General features: G+C 43.6%; 1 protein-coding gene across 2 annotated transcripts in view; it reads left to right on the top strand.

Moving 5' to 3' along the window:
• The window catches only part of LOC117348956 (protein brambleberry-like), a 54,010-nt gene that overhangs the window by 21,891 nt on the left and 10,111 nt on the right, over positions 1-22,008 (top strand). The window contains exons 5-8 of one of the 2 annotated variants that reach the window (XM_033921676.1): positions 4,687-4,783; positions 5,654-5,825; positions 10,779-10,922; positions 17,626-17,837. In XM_033921676.1, coding sequence (XP_033777567.1) covers positions 4,687-4,783; positions 5,654-5,825; positions 10,779-10,922; positions 17,626-17,837 — 625 coding nt within the window. The remainder of the gene's footprint in view (positions 1-4,686; positions 4,784-5,653; positions 5,826-10,778; positions 10,923-17,625; positions 17,838-22,008) is intronic. The other variant, XM_033921685.1, reaches the window with a different exon arrangement.

The raw sequence follows: 22,008 nt of genomic DNA on the forward strand, positions 1-22,008 counted from the left end.
GCAGTCACATCATCACTTCCTCAGTCTCTTCAATGGTGGATAAATTTGTCAAATCTTTCCAAAGGGTTGCTCCTTCAAATGCCTCCATATCAGAAAGTTTTGATCACAGACTCAACATATATGCTTGGTGAGCTCTCTTGGACAGTCTCGGAACACAGGTCACTGGTCTGCTCAAGAATAGAAGTTCCACATAACCCACTTAAAACTCAATGCGATTTGGAATGCTCTGAAGACTTTTCAACAGTATATCCAATCCTATCCCCCTTGTATGCACTGACAATCAAGTCGCAATGAGGGATAGACTCTCTGGCTCTCTTGTCAAGAAGCTGAGGAGATTTGAAAATTGGGCAGTTGCTCGAAACATTTTCCTCAAAGCTGTCTGTTCAAGGAGCACAAAATACACTTGTCAATAAGCTCAGCAGATAGCTTCGGCTCCATGAATGGACACTCCATTCCAAGGTCTTGCATCATATTTTCTCAGTGGGGAACTCCTCAGACTTATTTATGTCGCCCCTCCACAATCACAAACTGCCTCAATTCTGTTCCATCATCATCTGGAGGCAGATGTTTTTTTTTCTGAATGGGAAGAACAAGTTCCTCTATCCCAGTGGTTCTCAACCCTGTCCTGGAGGACCACCAGGCCAGTCAGGTTTTAGGGATAGCCCTAATGAATATGCATGGGGCAGATTTGCATGCCTGCCACCTCCATTATATGCAAATCTCTCTCATGCATATTCATTAGGGCTATCCTTAAAACCCGACTGGCCTGGTGGTCCTCCAGGACAAGGTTGAGAACCACTGCTCTATCCAATTCCTCTCTTACTTAAAACGCTGATCCCACTCACTCAATCGGCCACCATGATCCTCTTAGGTCCTTGGTAGTCCAGACAACCGTAGTTCTCCTTTCTACTTCAGCTTGTGGTCAAAGATCCATTAACCCTGCAGATCTTTCCATCTCTTTTCACTCAGATTGCTACCTTTCAGCTTGACCTCAACAGATGCTGATCTCTCTGATCCTGTTGTCATTTTAGCTGCATCTAGAAAACCTTCCATGCGGCAGTGCTACCAACAGAAGTGGACATGGTTTTCAGCATGGTGTGATCTTCAGCATCTTGATGCTTCATCCTCCTCCATATCTTCAGTATTGGAATATCTTCTTCACGTATCCAACTCAGGTTTTAAACACCTGAGTGCGTCATCCTCCTCCATGTCTTCAGTATTGGAATATTTTCTTCACGTATCCAACTCGGGTTTTAAACACCTGAGTGCTTCCAGTACTTTCCATGTTCAGGTCAACAATAAATCTCTGGCTGCATATACTCTTGTTTCCAGGTATATGGCAGGCCTTTTCAATATCAAGCCATCTTTTAAGCTGCCTCTGGTGGTTTGAGATCTTACTACTGTTCTCCCTAGCTGGTTGTAGCCTCCATTTGAACCAATGTCTTCTGCTCATTTTAAATATCTCAGTTCTATTTTTAATTTACATCGCATGAGTGAGCTTCAGATGTTGATGTGGGACCCACCCTTTACAGTATTCTACCATTTTAAGGTAGTCCTATGCACCCATCCTAAATTCTTACCAAAAGTGGACACAGATTTTCACTTCAATCAATAGATTGTGTTTCCAGTTTTGTTTCCAAAACCTCATTCTCATCCTGATGCAACAGCTGTTCATACCTTGGTCTGCAAAAGAGCCTTGGCTTATTACTTGCAAAGGACTCAGTCTTAAAGAACACCTCCTCAACTATTCATCTCCTTTGACCCTAACAGATTGGGCCGACCTATATCCAAAATAACTATTTCCACATGGCTGGTGGCATGTATTTCATTTTGCTATGCTCAGGTTGAGCTGCAGCTCGGGGGTCATGTAACAGCATATAAGGTCTGAGCTATGGCAGTTGCGTTATTGCGTTCCTCTCCCAATGATGAAATCTGCAAAGTAGCTACTTTGCCTTCAGTTCACCTCTCATTACTGTTTAGAATCCTATTCAGACTGGATGGTCACTTTGGCCAATCGGTGTTACAAAATCTATTCTCTTAATGGCCAACTCTCCCTCCATCCCATTGCGATAAGCTGTGGAGTCCCATATGTGAGAATATGCTGCCTACTTGACCTAGAATAAAGCAGTTACTTACTGTAACAGGTGTTATTCAGGGACAGCAGGCAGATATTCACATCCCACTCTTCTCCCTTGGTTGACTTCTTAGCTTGTTTATGGAACTGAGGTACCTCAAGCCTCTTCAGGTGGGAAGGTAGCTGCGCATGCACGTTATGGATAGTTGCGAGCACTTAAAAAAATTTAAAGTGACAGGATGGAGGAGTGGTAGATCCTGATCAATTTTCAGAAGGTTGTGTTCATGAGGAACTAGCTAAAATAAGTAGACAAAGCGATTGGGCCTGATGGTGTACATCAGAGGGTGCTGAAGGAACTTAAGGAAGTTCTGGTGGCTCTGCTGACTGACCTTTTTCAATGAGTTTCTAGAGTCAGAAGACTGGAGAAGGGCGGATGTGGTCCCTCGCCACAAAAGTGCAAGTAAGGAATTACAGGCTGGTAAGCCTGACTTCTATGGTAGCAAATTAATGGAAACTCTTTTAAAACAGAGAATGGTGACGTTTCTGTACTCCTGTAGATTACAGGACCGGAGAGGCAACATGGATTCACTAGGGGTAGGTCTTGTCTGACAAATCTGATCAATTTCTTTGGGTGACCAGAGAACTGGATAGAGGAAGTGCGCTAGATGTAGTTTATTTAGATTTTAGCAAAGCCTTTGACAGTGTTCTACACAGACGTCTAATAAATAATCTGAATGCCCTCAGGATAGGTCCCAAAGTGACGGGCTGAGTCAAGAACTGGTTGAATGGAAGGCCACAGAGGGTAGTGATCAATGGAGATTGCTCTGAGGAAAGGGATGTTACCAGTGGTGTGCCTCAAGGTTCTGTTCTTTGGCCTGTTCTTTTTAACGTTTTTATAAATGATATTGCTGTAGGGCTGTTGTGTAAGATTTGCCTCTTTTGCAGATGATACCAAAATCTACAATAGAGTTGACACCCAGGATGGTGTGAATAACATGAAGAAATACCTGGTGAAGCTTGACGAATGGTCTGAGATTTGCCAGCTAAAATTTAATGCTAAGAAATGCAAGGTCATGCATTTGGGCTGCAAAAACCCGAGGGAACAGTAGTTTTGGGGTGAAGAAGTTATGTGTCCGACAGAAGAGCGGGATTTTGGTGTGATTGTATGTGATGACCTTAAGGTGGCCAAACAGGTTGAAAAGGTGACGGTGGAAGCTAGTAGGATGCTAGGGTGCATAGGGAGAGGTATGGCCAGTTTGACAAAGGAGGTATTGATGCCCCTGTATAAAACTCTAGAGAGACCTCATTTAGAATATTTTGTACAATTCTGGAGGCCGCACCTTCAAAAAGATAGAAAAAGGATGGAGTCGGTTCAGAGGAAGGCTACTAAAATAGTACTTGGTCTTCATCATAAGGCATATGGGGACAGACTTAAAGATCTCAATCTGTATACTTTTGGAGGAAAGGCAGGAGGGGGAGATATGATAGACGTTTAAATACCTAAGTGATGTAAATGCAAATGAGGTGAGTCATTTGAAAGGAAGCTCTGGAATGAGAGGGCATAGGATGAAGTTAAGAGGTGATAGGCTTAGGAGTAATCTAGTAACATAGTAGATGACGGCAGATAAAGACCCAAATGGTCCATCTAGTCTGCCCAACCTGATTCAATCTGATTTTTTTCTTCTTAGCTATTTCTGGGCAAGAATCCAAAGCTCTGCCCAGTACTGTTCTTAGGTTCCAACTACTGAAGTCTCCGTCATAGCTCACTCCAGTCCATCTACACCAGTGATCTCAAACTCATGGCCCAAGGGCCACATGTGGCCTGCCAGGTATTATTTTGAGGCCCTCTATGTTTATCATAATCACAAAAGTAAAATAAAACAGTTTCTTGATCATATGTCTCTTTAGCTATAAATTACAATATTATTATTAAGACTTAGCCAAAAGGAAAGATTTATAAACTATAAAGAGTTTTACCTCATGCAAAATTATCATTTCTTTAATAAGACATTAACTATTTTTTTTCTGAGGCCCTCCAAGTACCTACAAATCCAAAATGTGGCCCTACAAAAGGTTTGAGTTTGAGATTACTGATCTACACCCTCCCAGCCATTGAAGCCTTCCTCAGCCCATCCTCAACCAAACGGCCATATACAGACACAGACCGTGCAAGTCTACCCAGTACTGGTCTTATTTCTTCAATATTTACTATTTTTACAGAAAAGGTGGTAGATGCATGGAACAGTCTCCTGGTAGAGGTGGTGGAGACAAGAGACTGTCTTAATTTCAAGAAAGCCTGGAATAGTCGCATGATATCTTTTAGAGAGAGGAAGAAATAATGGTTACTGTGGATGGGCAGACTGGATGGGCCATTTGGCCTTTATCTGCCATCATGTTTCTATGTTCACTTTCAGACTGTCCGTACCGAGCTATGTGGATTACATCACCCATATGTGAGAATATCTGCCTGATGTCCCCAGATAACACATGTTAGAGTAACTAACTATGCTATTTTCCCCATGCCACAGTGTAGTTTATAACATGCTCCTTTCTGACGGTAGTTCAAAGGGAAGCAAAAGGTCTTTGAGATCTCTTTTGGCTTTTTTTTCTAGGTTAATCTTATTAGGACTGGTAGCTGTGAATGTTTATGTGGAAAGATCCATCACCACCTTTGTTCTGGGGAATTCTGAATCCAGCTATGAAGCAGCGGTAAGAGTTCTCATCCTCCTGCTCTTTCTCTTCCTCAAGGAGCCAAACTGATGTCAGTCTCTCTCTTTCTCTCTCTCTCTCTCTCTCTCTCTCTCTCCTCTCTCTCTTTCTTGCTTTCTCTCTTGCTTTCTCTCTTGCTTTCTCTCTTGCTTTCTCTCTTGCTTTCTCTCTTGCTTTCTCTCTTGCTTTCTCTCTTGCTTTCTTTCTTTCTCGCTTTTTCTCGCTTTCTCGCTTTTTCTCGCTTTCTCTCTCTCTCTCTTTTTCATATTTTCTTTTTACTTTTCTTCTTACCTGTTGTGTTGGGCTCTCCATCCTTGCCTGTGTGCATATATGATCACACTCTCCTAGTACATATATGCACTCTTTCAGATACCCTCATATACTTTTCTTCCCTGCCCATCTGCAAGTGGGGAATATTCATCAATTAAGGTCTCTCACTACCTCCACTCATCCCCCCCCCCCACATGTACATGGCACTCTCTCCCTCAAGACCATGTTGTGTTTCTTGGTGTCAAGTGTTGCTCTCCCGCTGACTTTTGTTTTATTGAAAGAATGCACAAAGCACCTCTCAAGTACCTCTGTATATGCACATCTGTTCTCGAAGAGCATGCTATCTCGTGACCCTGACTGCTGTATTTTTGCTTTGCTTTGGTAAAGATGCTATGCTCAGCAATGCAAGGTTATCTCTGTATCATAACCATAGCTTTATTGCTTATTTTAAAGGAGGAAGGGGCCAATTACAGCCCCAGCTTCTGGATTGTTGGGGGAGGAGACTGTCCATTCAAAATGTCTATACTGTGCCTTTCTTCCACTTGGGTCACTTCTATCCTTCCATGATGCTAAGTTCTGCTTCCTTGCCTGTGTTCTCAGGAGAGGGTCTCCTTTTGGGTCAGCCTTGTGCGCAGGGTATCTGCTGTGGTGGGCTTAGCTGTACTGCTTGGCTTCATCATGCGTCATAGAGACGTGAGCAGAGAGAGCTTGGAAATCCTGCAGAGCCTGCAGACGAGACAGAAGGAGCTGCAGCACATTCTCCGAGAGACAGGTACTGACATCCAGAGGGGCAAGAAAGCCAAAGAGGAGGGGATAAGAGGGAATCAGGGTTGTAGGAGAAGGGCTCTTGAGGTTGAAGAGGCCTTCAGAGTATGGATTCCTTTCGCTCTTCTGTCTTCAAAGTGAGAAGAGAGAAATTACACCTATGAGGAGAAAGGAATGAGGGCCCCTTTATGTCAGGAGGCAGAAACACTGACTGCTAGCATGCTATATTCCCTAACATAGAGGAGAATTACTGTTTCTTACATGTCTTTAACAGCATTGTATCCATATAGGGAAGCAGTGCTGACTGTTTCCTGTTTGAATGTCTTTCCAAGGACAAGTGAGATACTAAGTCCCTTGTATTATTAGCGCATAAAAAACAGACCCTGGTGCAGAAACACTATTGCAGCCTAGATTTCTAGAACTTTTGATCAAGCTCACAATGTATGTGCACCATTTTCTGCCTGCCACTGTTATATGGGACTTGCTTAACCTTTCATTTTCCACAGAGCCAATCAGATAACACATTTTACCACATATGGACAGTCAATTCACATGCAAAAGGCTATTTTTTTTTTAACTTTTCAAAGGGGCTGATATCAGCACTTAAATGTTATGTTATCATGTACAGACCTTATATCCCATTGAATTCTGAAAGAAAAGGGGATTGAAGGGTACAGATAGAGGATACTATGAGCGGACTGCTGGGCATGATGGACCTCGGGTCTGACCCAGCGGAGGCAATTCTTATGTTCTTAGTTCTGGGGTGTTACAGGCAACTTGTCTATTGCTGCCTTGGCTGAATATCGGGTTGTGGACCACATAAGTATTTTTTTCCTTTTTAAAAAAATAAGACCCCCCCCCTCTCTGCCTGCCCCCCTCAGGTCTACCTGCATACCTGGTCGTACAATGGGGGTCTTCAGGGGCAGGAGCATGGCCCCCTAGTGGGGGCCTTTCAAATTGGCTGTCATGATTTCTCGCAGTACTTCCTGTAGTACTGTAAGTTACCGCAAGAGGTCTTTGTTGCCATTTTGAAAGGCCTCTGAGAGGGACTGTACTCCTGCCCCTGAAGACCCTCGCTGAACAACTGGGTATGTAGGTAAGCTCAGGGGACCTATCTATACATTAGGAGGGATGGGCATATGGTGAGATCTTTGAAGTGGACAGGACAGGAGGGGGAAGAAGAGGCATTCTAGGGAAGGTGGGAGGGGCATTGGGCTGAATATTGGCTGGGCCTGCATTATGTCATGATATTCAGTACTGGTGCCCAGACATGACCCAGCACTGAATATCGGTGCATAATTTAACTGTCAGCAATTGGTGCTTTAAAGAATACTGACTTCAAGCCCTGTCACTGTCATACATTGCTTTTCCTGATGAGAGCCTTAATTAAGTGGGTTTTTGGGGGGTTTTTTTCATTGTTTCAAGTTCCTAGTTAGGTAATTTATTTTATTTATTTATTTTTTTTCCATCATTGACTTGTTTGATTTGACTGCGGATACTGTTCCAGACATGGCCCAAAAGAGCCCCCAGTAGCTTCAAACAGTGCATCTGGTGCAAAAGGACCATATCCATAATTGATGCAAACAACACTTGGAGCCTGACCATGATCCATCTTGTTGTAAATTATATTTAGAGATGCCCAAGAGAGGATTTTTAGTTGCGGAACAGTGCAAATGATTTTAGGGATATCCATCTCTCTATCTGGAGACTGCCAATCCATAGACTTAAGCATTGGAAACATTGATCTCCATGGGTCCCAGAGCTCTTACGGCTTTCATGTATTTCCTTAATTGGATGACTGGTTGATAAGGCTACTTCACCTCAAACAGCTCACTGAGCCATCACTTCAATGATCCATCTGCTAGAACTTCTCAGATTTGCAATCAGTTATAAGAAATTCCATCTTTGGCCAGCTTAAGCTCTAGTTTATTGGAGCCCTGCTTAATACAATTTGAGCTTGGGTGTACCTGCTGCAACAGACTCGATTCCCTGATCCAACTCTGCCAAAAAGTATCTACTCTTCAATGTGTCTCCGCACACCAAATGATGCACCTGCTATTTGGGTCACATGGCATCAACAGTTCATGTCATTCCATTTGCTCGCCTCCATCTCGGAGAACCTCAATGGACACTTTCAACCCAGTGGTTTCAAGCCACAGATCTACTATCCCAGAAGCTGCAAGTTACCTCGGCATTCTGTCAATCCCTTTAGTGGTGGCTCACACCGACCAATTTATCCAGAGGCCGCTTGTTCCACATTCCACCTTATCAGAAAATATTGACAACGAATGCTTCCATGTTCAGATGGGGAGCTCACCTCGATGGTCTTTTACATGCAAGGCAGCTGGAGTGCTCAAGAAAGATCTCTCCACATCAATCTCCTTGAACTTCAAGCAATCCATAATGTGCTCCATACCTTCTAAGATCACCTGCTGAATCAAGTAGTACTGATCTGGACTGACTCAGCTGTTTCTGTCATTTGATCCATGAGAACCATCTCTACATGGCTGTCAAGACTATTACTTTTGCTATGCTTGGGCTGGTATACCACTGGGAGGTCATGTTGCAGCACAAATTAGAACAACAGCAACCTCAGTAGCTTATCTATGTTCCACTCCCATTGAGGCCATCTGTAAAGCAGCCAACTGCTCCTCAATTCATACCTTCATATCCCACCACTATTTGGAGAATCATTCCAAATGAGATGGTTGATTTGGCTAGGCAGTTCTACAAAATTTATTCTCTGTTTAGATGCCAACTAACCTCCAGCCCTTTACATTTCAGCTAGGGAATCCCACATGTGAGAGTATACTGCTTGCTTGTCCTGAGATAAAAACATTGTTACTTACCTGTAAAGGGTGGTGTCCAGGAACAGCAAGCAGATATTCTCACAACCCTCCCTCCTCCCCTAGTTGGTTTCTTAGCTTTCTTACTGAACTGATGGTCCCACGACCCAAAGTTAGGCAGGAAGGCACTGGTGCATGCACGATATGGACAATCTCAACCTTTAAAAGATTTAAAGTGAGAGTATACTTTTTATACTGTCCGTACCGGGCTCTGTGGATGATGTCACACACATGCGAGAATATCTGCCTGCTGTCCCTGGATAATACCTGTTGCATGTAAATAATTGCTATACTTACAAAGGAACTTTTCCCTCTTAGAAGCTAATGCAGTAGAATCCTTTCTGCTAGGGGATAGAAGATGGGGATTTTATTTCAAGAATTTCCTGGTCACAGAGAAGAGGGTGGAGGGGGATGACTTTTTCCAATCCTAGACCTAAGGGCTCTGAACATATAAAGAGTCAAAAGTTCAAGATGGCTTCCTAGACACCCTCATTCTATATCTGTAAAAAGGAGACTGGTTGTATTCTCGGGACTTGAAGAATGTTGAAACTCATATAAAAGATACCTCCTGGGAGATCTCTATTTGTCATAGAGAAACACCACTTTAATACTATATATTGTCAGCACTATGTGCGTTCACAAAATGCTTACAATTGTAGCAGCAAATTTATGCTACAGGCTGGGTGTGCATTTGTTTCCTATTTGGATGATATGCTGGTTAACACCATATCTTAGGAAGAGGCCAAGCAGTGGTGAAAACCATTTAGATGCTGGAGTTGCTACACAAGTATCTAAGCCCATCACAACTGGAATTTATAGGAGCCCTACTAGACATGACTTGGGGAAACAGTCTTTCTTCCCCAGTAACCAACTTTGTGTCTATAGAGGAGGAAATTTGGATGAGTCAGCAGGTATCAGCTATGCAAATATTGAGGATTTTAAGCATGTGGCACCAATGGTGCATGTAACTTGCTTGGCACATTTTTATTTTATACGGGCTCAATTCTATTACCTGTTCTTTCTGGGATTTTCTGTCCTGGTGGACAGTTCAGTTCAGTATGGTGAAAGGAGTCCTCTTCCAAATTCCTCTGTTTCAGATTGTGTTAATGACAATTTATGTCCAAACTGAGTTGAAGAAACTAGTTAGATGGACTCCACACTTGGAGCTTATGGTCCTTCAGGAGAAAATTCACCAGATAAATTTCCTGGAGTACAGAAAAATGTGGAATATGGTACAGGTTTTCAAAAATCAGTTGGCTACAATATTCTCATTCAGACCAACAATCAAGTAGCCATGTACCATGACAAGAAGCAAAGAGGGGACACATTCTACCTCCTAAGATGGGAAATCATCAGAATGTGGAATTGTGCTGTCTCTTATGAGGTGACTCTTGGAGCCATAAGTCTGGCAGGCCAAGGACAACTGCCTGATATATAGACTGAGTTTAATCCCTCAGCTACAGAAGATTTCCAAGAGCAGAGCATGCCTTTGATAGACTTTTTTGCCACATCTTACAATAAGGAGTCCCCCGGTTATGCTCCAGATTAGGGACACATGGCAAACTAGCCTTGGATGCTTTCCTGGCTCAGCGGCTGGAGCGTCAGTGAGGGGCAGAGTGCTCTCCCATGCCCGAGGGGATCCTCAATCGCACCAGTAGCAGGTAGAAAAATGGCAGAGCCAGAGGAAAGGAGGAGATTTTTCAAACTTCTTAGGTTGTACCCATAGAAAGGAAGTTTATCAAATCCATGAACCTTTACTCCCTTTCACAAGTCCTCACATACACTCCCACCTACCCATTGAGTTATATTCTCTGTTTAGCTATGCTTTAAAACGGACTAAAGTGGTTCTACACAATAGCAGCAGGTGGCATGCCTGTGCAGTGAGAATTCTAGAAACTTAACACAAGTGTTTTCTTTGTGCTGAGCACCATTGGCAATATCATCCATGTTGTGAGGTCTAGTATCCTGCTATAGGTAAGTAATTTGGTTGAAATGTAGCATAAAAGGTCATGGAATATGGGTGAGATGGACTTTCCTCTTGTTCTTGTGGCAATTGAATATAGTACATCTGGGGAAGAGACTGTATTTGACTCTTGTATTTGTCTTGATTATAGAGAAGATGCTGAGCGAGGCAGATGTCATTCCAAGAGGTGCTACCTTTTCCTCCTGTGCCCATGCAGTGCTCATGAATTCTAAGGTTCTGGAGCCATTGGTCAACCCGGACTGTACAACTAAGCCACAAGGTAGCAACCCAATAGGTGAGTGTCCCAACTATGGATGCCTGTTACAGCATGAATATCTGCAGTGCCTTATCTGAGGGAGAGTCTCAGAACTGGACAGTAGCAAACTAATCCACTCCTGAAAGCTGATGTAGTTACTGCACCTTTTATATAGAGATAAGTGCAAGGGCAATGAGTCATCTGAAAAAGTTGTAGGGAATGAGGGAGACTTTGAAGAAAAGTGAGAGAGGACTTTTTAAGCAAGAAGCTGCGAGTGCCTGGAATAGGCTTCTAGCAGTGATATGAGTAGATCTTAAGTGTGCTGCCTATTAAATCCTGAGATGTGATCACTAGATTATATTGTAGAGCAAAATACAATTCTTTAAGCATCTCTCCAGACCAGCACAGCTCACTGATGGGTAATAGCTCACCATGACCAGCAGGTAGAGACTGAGACAGACTTTTGGCTGTTGTACAAGTGGGCTGTGCAGTCCCAAGTACAATCAGTCTGCGCTCAGGCTCCAGCAGGTGGAAGTGGTAAGCCTGTGCAGTCTTCCCTGGTTTAGTGTAGGGCTGCTGGAATAAGAACATAAGAATTGCCACTGCTGGGTCAATCCAGTGGTCCATCATGCACAGCAATACGCTCACACAGTGGCCCTCTGGTCAAAGACCAGCGCCCTAATTGAGACTAGCCCTATCAGCGTGTGTTCTTGTTCAGCAGGAATTTGTCTAACTTTGTCTTGAATCCCTGGAGGGTGTTTTCCCCTACGACAGACTCCGGAAGAGCGTTCCAGTTTTCCATCATTCTCTGGGTGAAGAAGAACTTCCTTATGTTTGTACGGAATCTATCCCCTTTCAACTTTAGAGAGTGCCCTCTTGTTCTCCCTACCTTGGAGAGGGTGAACAACCTGTCCTTATATACTAAATCTATCCCCTTCAGTACCTTGAATGTTTCGATCATGTCCCCTCTCAATCTCCTCTCTTCGAGGGAGAAAAGGCCCAGTTTTTCTAATCTCTCACTGTACGGCAGCTCCTCCAACCCCTTAACCATCTCAGTCGCTCTTCTCTGGACGCTCTCGAGTAGTAATGTGTCCTTCTTCATATACGGCAACCAGTGCTGTACGCAGTATTCCAGATGAGGGCGCACCATGGCCCGGTACAGCGGCATGATGACCTTCTCCGATCTGTTCGTGATCCCCCTTCTTTATCATTCCTAGAATTCTGTTCGCCCTTTTCACTGCCGCCACACATTGCACGGACGGCTTCATCGACTTGTCGATCAGAACTCCTAAGTCTCTTTTTCCTGTGAGGACTCTCCAAGTACTGCCCTGGACATCCTGTATTCGTGCATGAGATTTTTGTTACCGACATGCATCACTTTACACTTGTCCACATTGAATCTCATCTGCCATGTCGATACCCATTCCTCCAGTCTGATTATGTCACTTTGCAGATCTTCGCAATCCCCCTGCATCTTCACTACTCTGAAAAACTTTGTATCTTCCGTAAATTTAATCACCTCGCTTGTTATACTTATGTCCAGATCATTTATAAAGATGTTGAAGAGCACAGGTCCAAACAACAAGCCCTGTGGCACCCCACTGGTGACACTCTTCCAGTCGCAGTATTGTCCATTTACCCCCACTCTCTGTTTCCTATTCTCCAGCCAGTTTTTAATCCACGTGAGTATTTCACTCTCGATTCCGTGGCTCGCAATTTTACAAAGTAGTCATTCATGCAGAAACTTGTCGAACGCCTTCTGAAAGTCCAGATATACAATGTCGACCGGGTTGCCCTTGTCTATCTGCCTGTTCACTCCCTCGGAGAAGTGCAGCAAGTTTGTCAAACAAGATCTGTCTTTGCTGAAACCGTGCTGGCTGGTCCTCATCAGACTGTGACCGTCAAGGTGATCAATGATGTGGTCCTTTATCAGCACCTCCACCATCTTTCCCAGTACCTAGGTCAGACTCACCAGTCTGTAGTTTCCCAGGTCTCCCCTCAAACCTTTTTTGAAGATCGGCTTAACATTTGCCACCTTCCAGTCCTCCAGAATCTTTCCCATTTTGATCGACAGATTGGTTATTAGTTGAAGCAGTTCAGCTATGATCCCTCTCAGTTCCTTGATGACCCTCAGATGGATGTCATCCAGTCCCGGGGATTTATCACTCTTGAGCCTATCAATCTGCTTGCATACCTCTTCTAAACTGACCGTTAACCTTGTCAGTTTCCCGTTTTCACTTCCAGCATATAGCCTGATGGGTTCCGGTATGCTCTTCAGTAAATACAGACGCAAAGAACGTGTTCAGTTTGGCGATTGCTTTGTCCTCCTTTAGCGCTCCCTTTATTTCTTGGTCATTCAACAGTCCCACCGCTTCCTTCACGGGTCGTTTCCCTTTAATATATCTAAAGAACAGCTTGCAGTTCTTCGCCTCCTTGGCTATTTTTTCCTCGTAGTCTCTTTTGGCCCCTTTTACCTCCTTATGGCACCTGCGTGACGTTGTTTGTGCTTATTCCAGTTTTTGTACGTTTTTTCTTTTCCATTCCTTAAACAAGGTTTTTTTGTCTCTGATTGCTTCCTTAACCTCTACATTGAGCCATACTGGTTCTTTATTCTTTTTCCTCTTTGATCCCTTGTTGATACGCGGTATATATAGATTTTGTGCCTCGGTGACCATATCCTTAAAAAGAGACCACGCTTGCTCTAGCATCTTTACAGTGTTTATCCTCTTCTTAATCTTCTTCCCCACCATACGTCTCATCCCTTCGTAATTTGTTTAGTGGCCTTCTGGTCGGTTTAGTGGCCTTCTGATCCCCATTTGTGGTGTCGGATTGAGCTTGGGGGACCCTTTCGGGAGTCCATCTGACCTCGGGGGTGCCACACTCGATGGATTAAGTCCCTCCCCCTATTTCCCCTACCTCCCCCGAAATTTTTCTGTAGAGGTGCCTCAGCTGTAAGCCTTGTCACCGATACTGGCAAGACATATGACTTAGAGAGCCAGTGGGTCTGTTCTAGTAAAGTTCTATTGAGGGAGAAAAATAATTCTGAGGCAGTGCCGGTCTGAAAGGAATTGATCTTAATTGCATTTAATTTCTAACCGGCACTTTTTTTTTCTTTTCAGCTAGTAGTGGGTTGCTCAATGAGCACATTAAAAGGGAAAAAGTGCTCATGGTGCTCCAGACACGAGGTCGATGTGGCCAGCCTATGTTCGCAGTGCACCAGCCACCACAAAGGGGAATCCTCGTCTGCTTCGTGTGCCAGCAAGTAGGGTTTCCCTTCGAGTCTGCAGCAGGCAGTGGGGAAGCCCGGGTTTCCCCTACCGCCCACACAGGGATTTCCCCAGCTGCCAACAGTCAGGGAAATAAGGTTTCCCTTAACTGCCGATAGTCCTGGGGATTCCTTTACCACTGCAGGCCTCTGGAGTTTTTTTGGGCAGGTTTTACGCTGGTTTTGGCAGGAAGCTCCTCCATTTTGTCTACAGCTTTAGATGACCTTCCCCCTGTATTGGAGAGACAAGGGCAGATTTCTGTTGGGTCTCCTGCTTTTGCAGTGAGTCCTCATGTGCTGCCAGGGTGGTTTTCCCCAGATTTTGTGTTAGCCTTGTACAAGGCTTATCTTCAGGCTGCCAGGGGTCCTGGGTTTTTCGGGGGAGTTTTTCACCCTCCGTGTCCACCCCCGTTCGCCCCTCCCTCAGCACTGGTTCTGACCCAGTCCCCACTGCTTTGTCCAAGCAACTGAGGGTCTTGTGGGATGATGATTTTTTTATTTGGGGAGGCGTTTTCGCCTAATGAGGACTTGGACCCCATGGTGGATCCCCAAGATCCTTTTGGGGGGATGGATACCACTGGCGGGTGTTTTACGGAGCCGACAGCGGGCGAGGATGTGTCAGTGGTACATATTTTTCAATGGGATGAGTGCCAGGAGACTATTCAGGTTTTGTCAGTTGTGCATGTCGAGGATCCAAAGGAGCCCCCATGTGTGGTGGACCCCATGCTTTGGGGGATCTGCTTGGCCTCCCGCTCTTTTCCTATGCATCAGGATATTCAGGATATTGTGCTCGCACAATGGAAGGCACCAGAAATAACTTTTTGTTTTGCGCAGTATATGGCCTGCCTATATCCCATCCCAAAGGGGAATAGGGATTGAAGTTGCCTGTTGTGGATACGATGGTCTTGGCCATCGCTCATTGGAATATGGTGCCAGTAGAGGGCGGCTCGGCTGTGTGGAACTCTGAGGATCTTAAGAAAAGTTTTGATGTGGCTGCCCTGGTGGTCAGGCGGCGATGTATGGTGGTCTGGTGGCTGGGGCTTGTTTTCGGTGGTCCAAGTGTGTTCTTGACCGGAAGTCTGACTGGTCCTTGGTGGATCAGGAGGTAGTTAAGATTGAGATGGGCACTAATTATCTCAGATGCTATATATGATCTGTTGTGGGCTTTAGCCAAGTCCATGGCTCTTCATGTGGCTGCTCGTCATACCCTGTGGCTCCAGGGTTGGTCAGGGACATGGCATCTAAGGCTAAGCTTATGAAATTTCCCTTTCAGGGGTCTTTCTTGTTTGGCGAGGATCTGGATAAGCTGGTTCAGACCTTGATGGACTCTAAGGTGCTCTGTCTTCCTGAGGACCGTGCTTGCCCACCTGCACAGGGAGTCATTGCTCAGGGGTGTTTGCATGATTTTTGCCGTTACTGCCCTGGTCGAGGGACGGCTTTTCCTTCCACCGGGTCTTCCCAGGGCCATTTCAGTGCATGCAGTCCTTCCAGTGGGGGGGGGGGGTATAATAACTCTGGCGGTCCCTCTGCCACCCTCCCAGCTCAATGACTTCTTGCAGGTTCTTCTCCTGGTGCCGATAGGCACCCAGTTGCGGGAGTTTAACAGGAGTAAGCAAAGATCACAATGGATCAGTAGGTCCTGGAGGTGATTCGGAATGTATATGCTCTGGAGTTTTCCTGGCCCTTGCCAGATTGTTTCCTCTTTTCTCCTTGTCGGGCGTCTTTGAAGAAGCAGGTGTTTCGTCAGACACTTAAAAGGTTGCTCGACTTCAAATCAGTGGCTCCAGTGCCTCCTCGGGAGTTTTGCACCGGCAGGTATTCCATGTACTTCATGGTGCCCAAGAAGGAGGGGATTAGTTAAACACTGAACTTGGTGGGGCCGGAGGCAGAACTGGGCAGGCTGTATGTACGGGGTTTTGTGGTTCAGTCTCGTAACCCTATATAAGGTAACGTGTGCGAGCCTAACTTTAGGCATGAGTGCTTAAGCCGCGTCAAAGTTTGGTGTAAATGTTGGTGCCTAAAGTTGGCAGCTGTGCGTGTAAGTGATTAGTATTCTGCAACTTAAGCGAAACTGCAAGACAGGCCTCTGACTCACCCATGGGCATGGCCCCTTTGTAATTTTGTACTATGTATATAGAATAGTGCCTATGTGGAGTTGCTGTGTTAACTACAAATTATTGCCAATTACCACCACTTAAGGGCTATTATTGATACTTAAGTTAGGCGTGCAACTGGCATTTTATATAATGTGCATAGGAAAAGAGCGGGAAAAGATTACAGAATACTAATCGCTTACGTGCACAGCTGCCAACTTTAGGCATCAACATTAAGTTTCAAGTTTCAAGTTTATTAACTTTTTAATATACCGACCATCACCAAGTATCTGGCCGGTTCACAGTACAATTTATAAAAAGGAAAACAAAGATAATATTTAAAATATAAAATGTGGTGAGTGAACATTAAAGACATAATTGACTAACATGAAAGTGAGGATATAAGGGGAAGGGGAGGGAAAGTTACATATTCTGGAGAAGAGAGGGAAATAGTGGGGGTAGGGAAACACATATTGGATAGGATCGCTTTAATTAAAGCGGTTGGCTAGATAAGTTAAAACGAATCAGTTGAAAAAGAAAAAATGATAGGAAAAAAGAGTGGAATAGAGGAGATAAAGGTAGGCAAAGATTGAAAAAGTGGGGTAAGTAAAAAAGAGAATTTAGGGGATAGAGAAAAGAGAAAAAAAAAAAAAGAAAAGGTGGAACTAAGAACTAACAAAAGCATCACGGAATAAAAATGTCTTCAGATTGGTCTTGAAATTATCTAGATGTTGTTCTTCTCTAAGTTCTTGTGGTAAAGCATTCCATAGTGTTGGAGCGACAACTGTAAAGTTTGTTTTTCGAGTATAATAGAATTCTTTGATTGAAGGAATTTGTAGAAGTTTTTGGTCTGCTGATCTCAGAGTACGTGGAGAGTAATGGGGGATTAGTTTCTTATAAAGATATAAAGGCTGATGTGCAAGATTGATTTTAAACGTAAGAAGAATGATTTTATAGGTTATGCGGTGTGTAATAGGTAACCAGTGTGCCTCTTTCAGTAATGGGGTGACGTGATCATATTTGCCTATTTTATATATGATTTTTATTGCCGTATTCTGTATTAATTGTAAACGACGGGTTTCTTTTTGTGGAAGACCAATGTAGAGAGAATTACAGTAGTCTAAATGAGAGATGACGAGGGAGTGAATTAGAATTGTAATCGCTTCTGTTCCTAAGATTGAGGTTAATGAACGGATTAGACGAAGTTTGAAAAAGCAAATTCGTACAACTGAACTGATTTGGTCATGAAAGGTGAGATATTTATCGATTATGACTCCTTAGGAGTGCATTAGGAGATCCTTGATAACATTTTTAAAAAGTGCACCCAGCACCTCTTGCCTCATTGGCCTCTGCAGAATATAAGCATTTTTTATTTTCTCTGCAGCCAAGTCTTCCGTAACGCCAAAGAAAAGGAACTCTACATCACATTGGAGGAGTAGCCCCAGCACAGAACCAGCTATATGCAGCAACCCAGAGTCTCCATCATCTGACAGGGCAGAACCAGCTGTGTACCAAGTTCGGGAGTCTTCATTATGCTGCAAGGGCAGACATAAGGCAGAACTGGCTATGTACAGTCTTCCAGTGTCCCTGGAATCTGTGAGTTAATTTTATTAATTTTCATTAATAAAATTTGGAGTGGAAAAGTAGCATGTTAGTAATAGCGTACCTACCGGGTTTCCCCTAAAATAAGACCTACCCCGAAAATAAGCCCTAGCATCATTTTCAGGGTAGGTCTTAATATAAGCCCTACCCCAAAATTTAGCCCTAGTCCCAGGATTCACCGGCAACTCTTCAACACGCCCCTCCCCCCTGCACAGCCGAACCCCTGCTGACCCTCCATCCTTCCCTCCCCACCGACCGTGAGTGAGCCCTACCTTCATATGAAGCAGCGTTGGGCCGGCAGCACTCTAAACAGGTTGCTTGGTCTTGTCCGTCGGGGATTTCAGAGTGCTGCTGGCCCGACGCTGCTTCGGATGAAGGTAGGGCCCGCTCGCGGTCGGCGGGGAGGAAAGGATGGAGGGTCAGCAGGGGCTCAGCTGCGCAGTGGGGGGGTGGGAGGGGTGCTCAAGGGTTTTGCTGCATGAGGAAGGGAAGGATAGAAGCTGGGCAAGGCTGCATGAGGAAGGGAAGGATAGAAGCTGGGCAAGGCTGCATGAGGGAGGGAAGGATAGAAGCTGGGCAAGGCTGCATGAGGGAGGGAAGGATAGAAGCTGGGCAAACTTCTGCTGCACAGGGGGATGGGAGAGAGGAAGGGAAGGATAAGAAGCTGAGAAAACTTCTGCTGCATAGGGGGATGGGAGGGAGGGAAGATGCTACACATGTGGGGGAGAGAAAGGAAAGAGGAAGAATTGGGGTGAAGGAGAGGAAGGGAGAGATGATCATGTTTATACCCTGAAAATAAAACCTAGTGCCTTTATTGGGCCCAAATGAATATAAGACAGTGTCTTATTTTCGGAGATTGGCTAAATCCCCCTGTGCCTGAGCCAGAAGTCTGTAACTATGCTAAATACGAAAGCAATAATGGAATGACGGTCAAAGATATCAGTATGAGCCCACCATGAATCGTGAAAACCTTTTGGCTCAGGCTAAGTCTCATAGGTGACTAGCACCAGACATGCGTCTAAATGAGAATTGCCTCATACATCATCAAATCTATGACCATCTTCTATAAACAAAATCATTCATTATAAGTGAAAAAATGCAGGCTTGTGGTTCAGGGACAAGGGGAATATGAGGACATAACAAACAAATACCCCATCACAGACAAACCAACATCATAAATATAATTAATTATAGAAAAATGTGTGAGTGGTGGTTATAAATTGCACTAGTTTAATTTTTGACCTCAAATATAATGAATACTAAAACATTTAAATTAATAAGTTAACATCTAAAAGTTGATCTAAATAATTATGAAAATCCATTAAAAAGATTGTAATGTGCAAAATTATGCTAGATGTGCAAAATTGCCCAAACCCTGAGAAACTGGTTATATACCCATGAAAAGTGCCTGTGCCAGCACCAATATAGGAATTTCTATCTAAAATAGCAGCAAAATCTTTCTCATTGAAATAAAGTTATATACTCCTAAAATGTACAAAATTCTATGCCCATGAAAAGTGCCAGTGCCAGCACCAATACAGAAGTTTCTAACTAAGATAGCAGCAAAGTCTTTCTCATGAAATAAAATGCAGTCACTTAGATACCAATTGAATATCCAACATTCATGTGCAAATATAAAGAGTATGTGGGTATCACTCATATAACCCAACTCTGGTAACTAGTAAAACATCAATACTATACCAGTTTGCTACAAATATAAGCAAGGGCTCAGACTGTTACCAACCCCACACATTTACACATTTACACTCACATATCCACTCACACCAAAAAACATATATCATCATTCATCGTCATTCATCACCACTGTCATTCATCACCACTCGACAGAGCTCCGTTTCGTTTCTTCATCAGGAGCAGGATGCCAAATCATGTAATATGATGGCCCAGTGGAGAAAACCGACAACCAAATATCGCAGTTAGTCGGTCCAGAGTTTCAAATTCAAAATTCAAGAAGATTACTCGGAGCTAGCGTGTACAAATCAAACCACGCTGCTGAAAAAACATGGCGTCTATGGGGTTTAAGAACGCCTCGGAGAAACCAGCCGTGGAAACGCCTTCAAGCTACGTGGTGACGTAAAAGAACGGTACCCGGAAAGGGACAAACATAATAAACAAAATATGTATGTCGGAAGAAAATTATTTGAAAAAAATTTTTTTATATATTAGGAAGAAAGTTGATAAGGTATAAAAAAGAGAAATGATTATGAAAAATAATTGTGAAAAATGAATTAAACTGTACCATGTAAAGAACTGACCAGACAGGTTAAAAATTAGCGAGTGAAACATTTGTCAACATTTTCATTTAACCCTATGGGACAATATGCTTGAAGATAAAATATCCAGAAATTTTCACGAGTCAACAGATAAGTATGTCTGTCCCCTTCAAATGTAGTGGAAATCTGTTCCAAAATACACCAACGTAATTGGGAAAAACTATGTTGATAGCACATATTGTGAGACACCATAGGGGCTGTAATTTTGCCAGTTTTTAAACAACTTCTTTCTTCCTAATATATAGCTTTCAGAAGCGAAAACCACCTTCCTCTGTTCAGTACAATATACTGCTGTTAAAGTATCCTATTCTGACCTGAAGAAGGGGGGTTTGATCTCTGATATGTTAGTTTAAAACTGTATTAAAATTAGTTCAATAAAAAGATTACCTTATTTCCATTTTCTTTTTACAAACGTTTATCAAGATAGCTACAATACTATTTTATTCTAAAGCAACAAAAAATTTATTTTAGTCATGCTCACTTCACTCTCTTCTTTCCATCCAGTGTTTGTCCTCTCTCTCTCCCTTCCATGGCAGCATCTGCCCTCTTTTTCTGCCCCTTCCATCCACTGTCTGCCCTCTCCCCTTTCCATATGGTATCTTCCCTCTCTCTATGTCCTTTCCATAAACTGTCTATCCTGTGCCCCTTCTCTTCTTTGTACCTGATTCATTTCAGCTTTACACCCTTTCCATTTTTCTCTGTCTCCACTCCCCCCCCCCCATGCTCTGGCATCTCTCTTCTCCTTTCTTTCCTTTCTTCCCTCTACACAGTCTGGCATCTCTCTCCTTCCATGCCCTGGCATCTCTCGCCTCTCCTTCCTTTCCATCTCTCCCTCCCCCTCCATGCTCAGGGAATACCTTGTCCTTCTTTTCCATCACTCCCTCCTTTCCCCCTTCTGGCATCTCTCTCCTCGCCGTTTATTTATATTTTACTATCCTGCGCCAAGGGTAAATACCCGCTGGGTGGCTTACAATCTAAAATTGGGTAGGCTAAAAATTAACATACATATAAAGTTAAAAAAGAACTACAATTGGTTTTAGAATAGCAGGAAGGTAAACACAAGTTATAAATTCTTGTGTTTAGCAGATAACTCCCATATACAAACCATTATTTGTTATAATAAAACATCAGAAAAAATAAATGTTTTTATATCAACTTTAGACTTATCGATTTGTTCTCAGTAATCGAATGTCCAAAGGTATGGAATTCTAAAGATGCAGACCTTTTACAGCGAAAATAGCATTCCTAATATTTTCATGAACGATTTCTCGATGTGATGAGACTATAAGACGTTTATGATTTTTTGACCTAAGAGTTCTTGACAGCATACATGGATTTAAAAAATGTGCAAGATACAAAGGTCATGAATACTTTAAAAGGTCAATAAAAGTATCTGACATCTCCTCTCCTTCCCTTCTTCCTTATTTTTCTCCTTTCTGGCATATTTCTCCTTTCTTCTCCTCCCTCCATGCCCCTGGTATGTCCCCCTCCCCCTCCATGGTCTGGCATCTCCTTTCCTTCCTTTATTTCTGTTCTTTCCCCGATGGCCTGGCATCTTTCCTTTCATTTCCTTTCCCTGGTCTTCCTTCCCTCTCCCTTTTCTTTCTCTTTCACCTCCCCCCTCCCCACTGTTTTTGCCAACATCAGACCTTCCTCTCTACTGGGTCACACCTGCTTCCGTGAAGGCAGAACCTGGCAGAGAGGAAGGCTCAACACTGGCAGAGCAGCAAATTGTGAATGCTGCTGATGCTGGCCCTGCACCTGGATTGGAATGCTCTCTCCCTCCCCCACCCCCAGTGGAGTCTGTTCTGGAAAAAAAAAAATCCTGATTCAGTGCCAGTCTGAAGGGAAGCCTTCAATTGTGTGTAATT

The sequence above is a fragment of the Geotrypetes seraphini genome, chromosome 1 (genome assembly GCF_902459505.1).
Source record: "Geotrypetes seraphini chromosome 1, aGeoSer1.1, whole genome shotgun sequence".
NCBI classification, from domain to species: domain Eukaryota; kingdom Metazoa; phylum Chordata; class Amphibia; order Gymnophiona; family Dermophiidae; genus Geotrypetes; species Geotrypetes seraphini.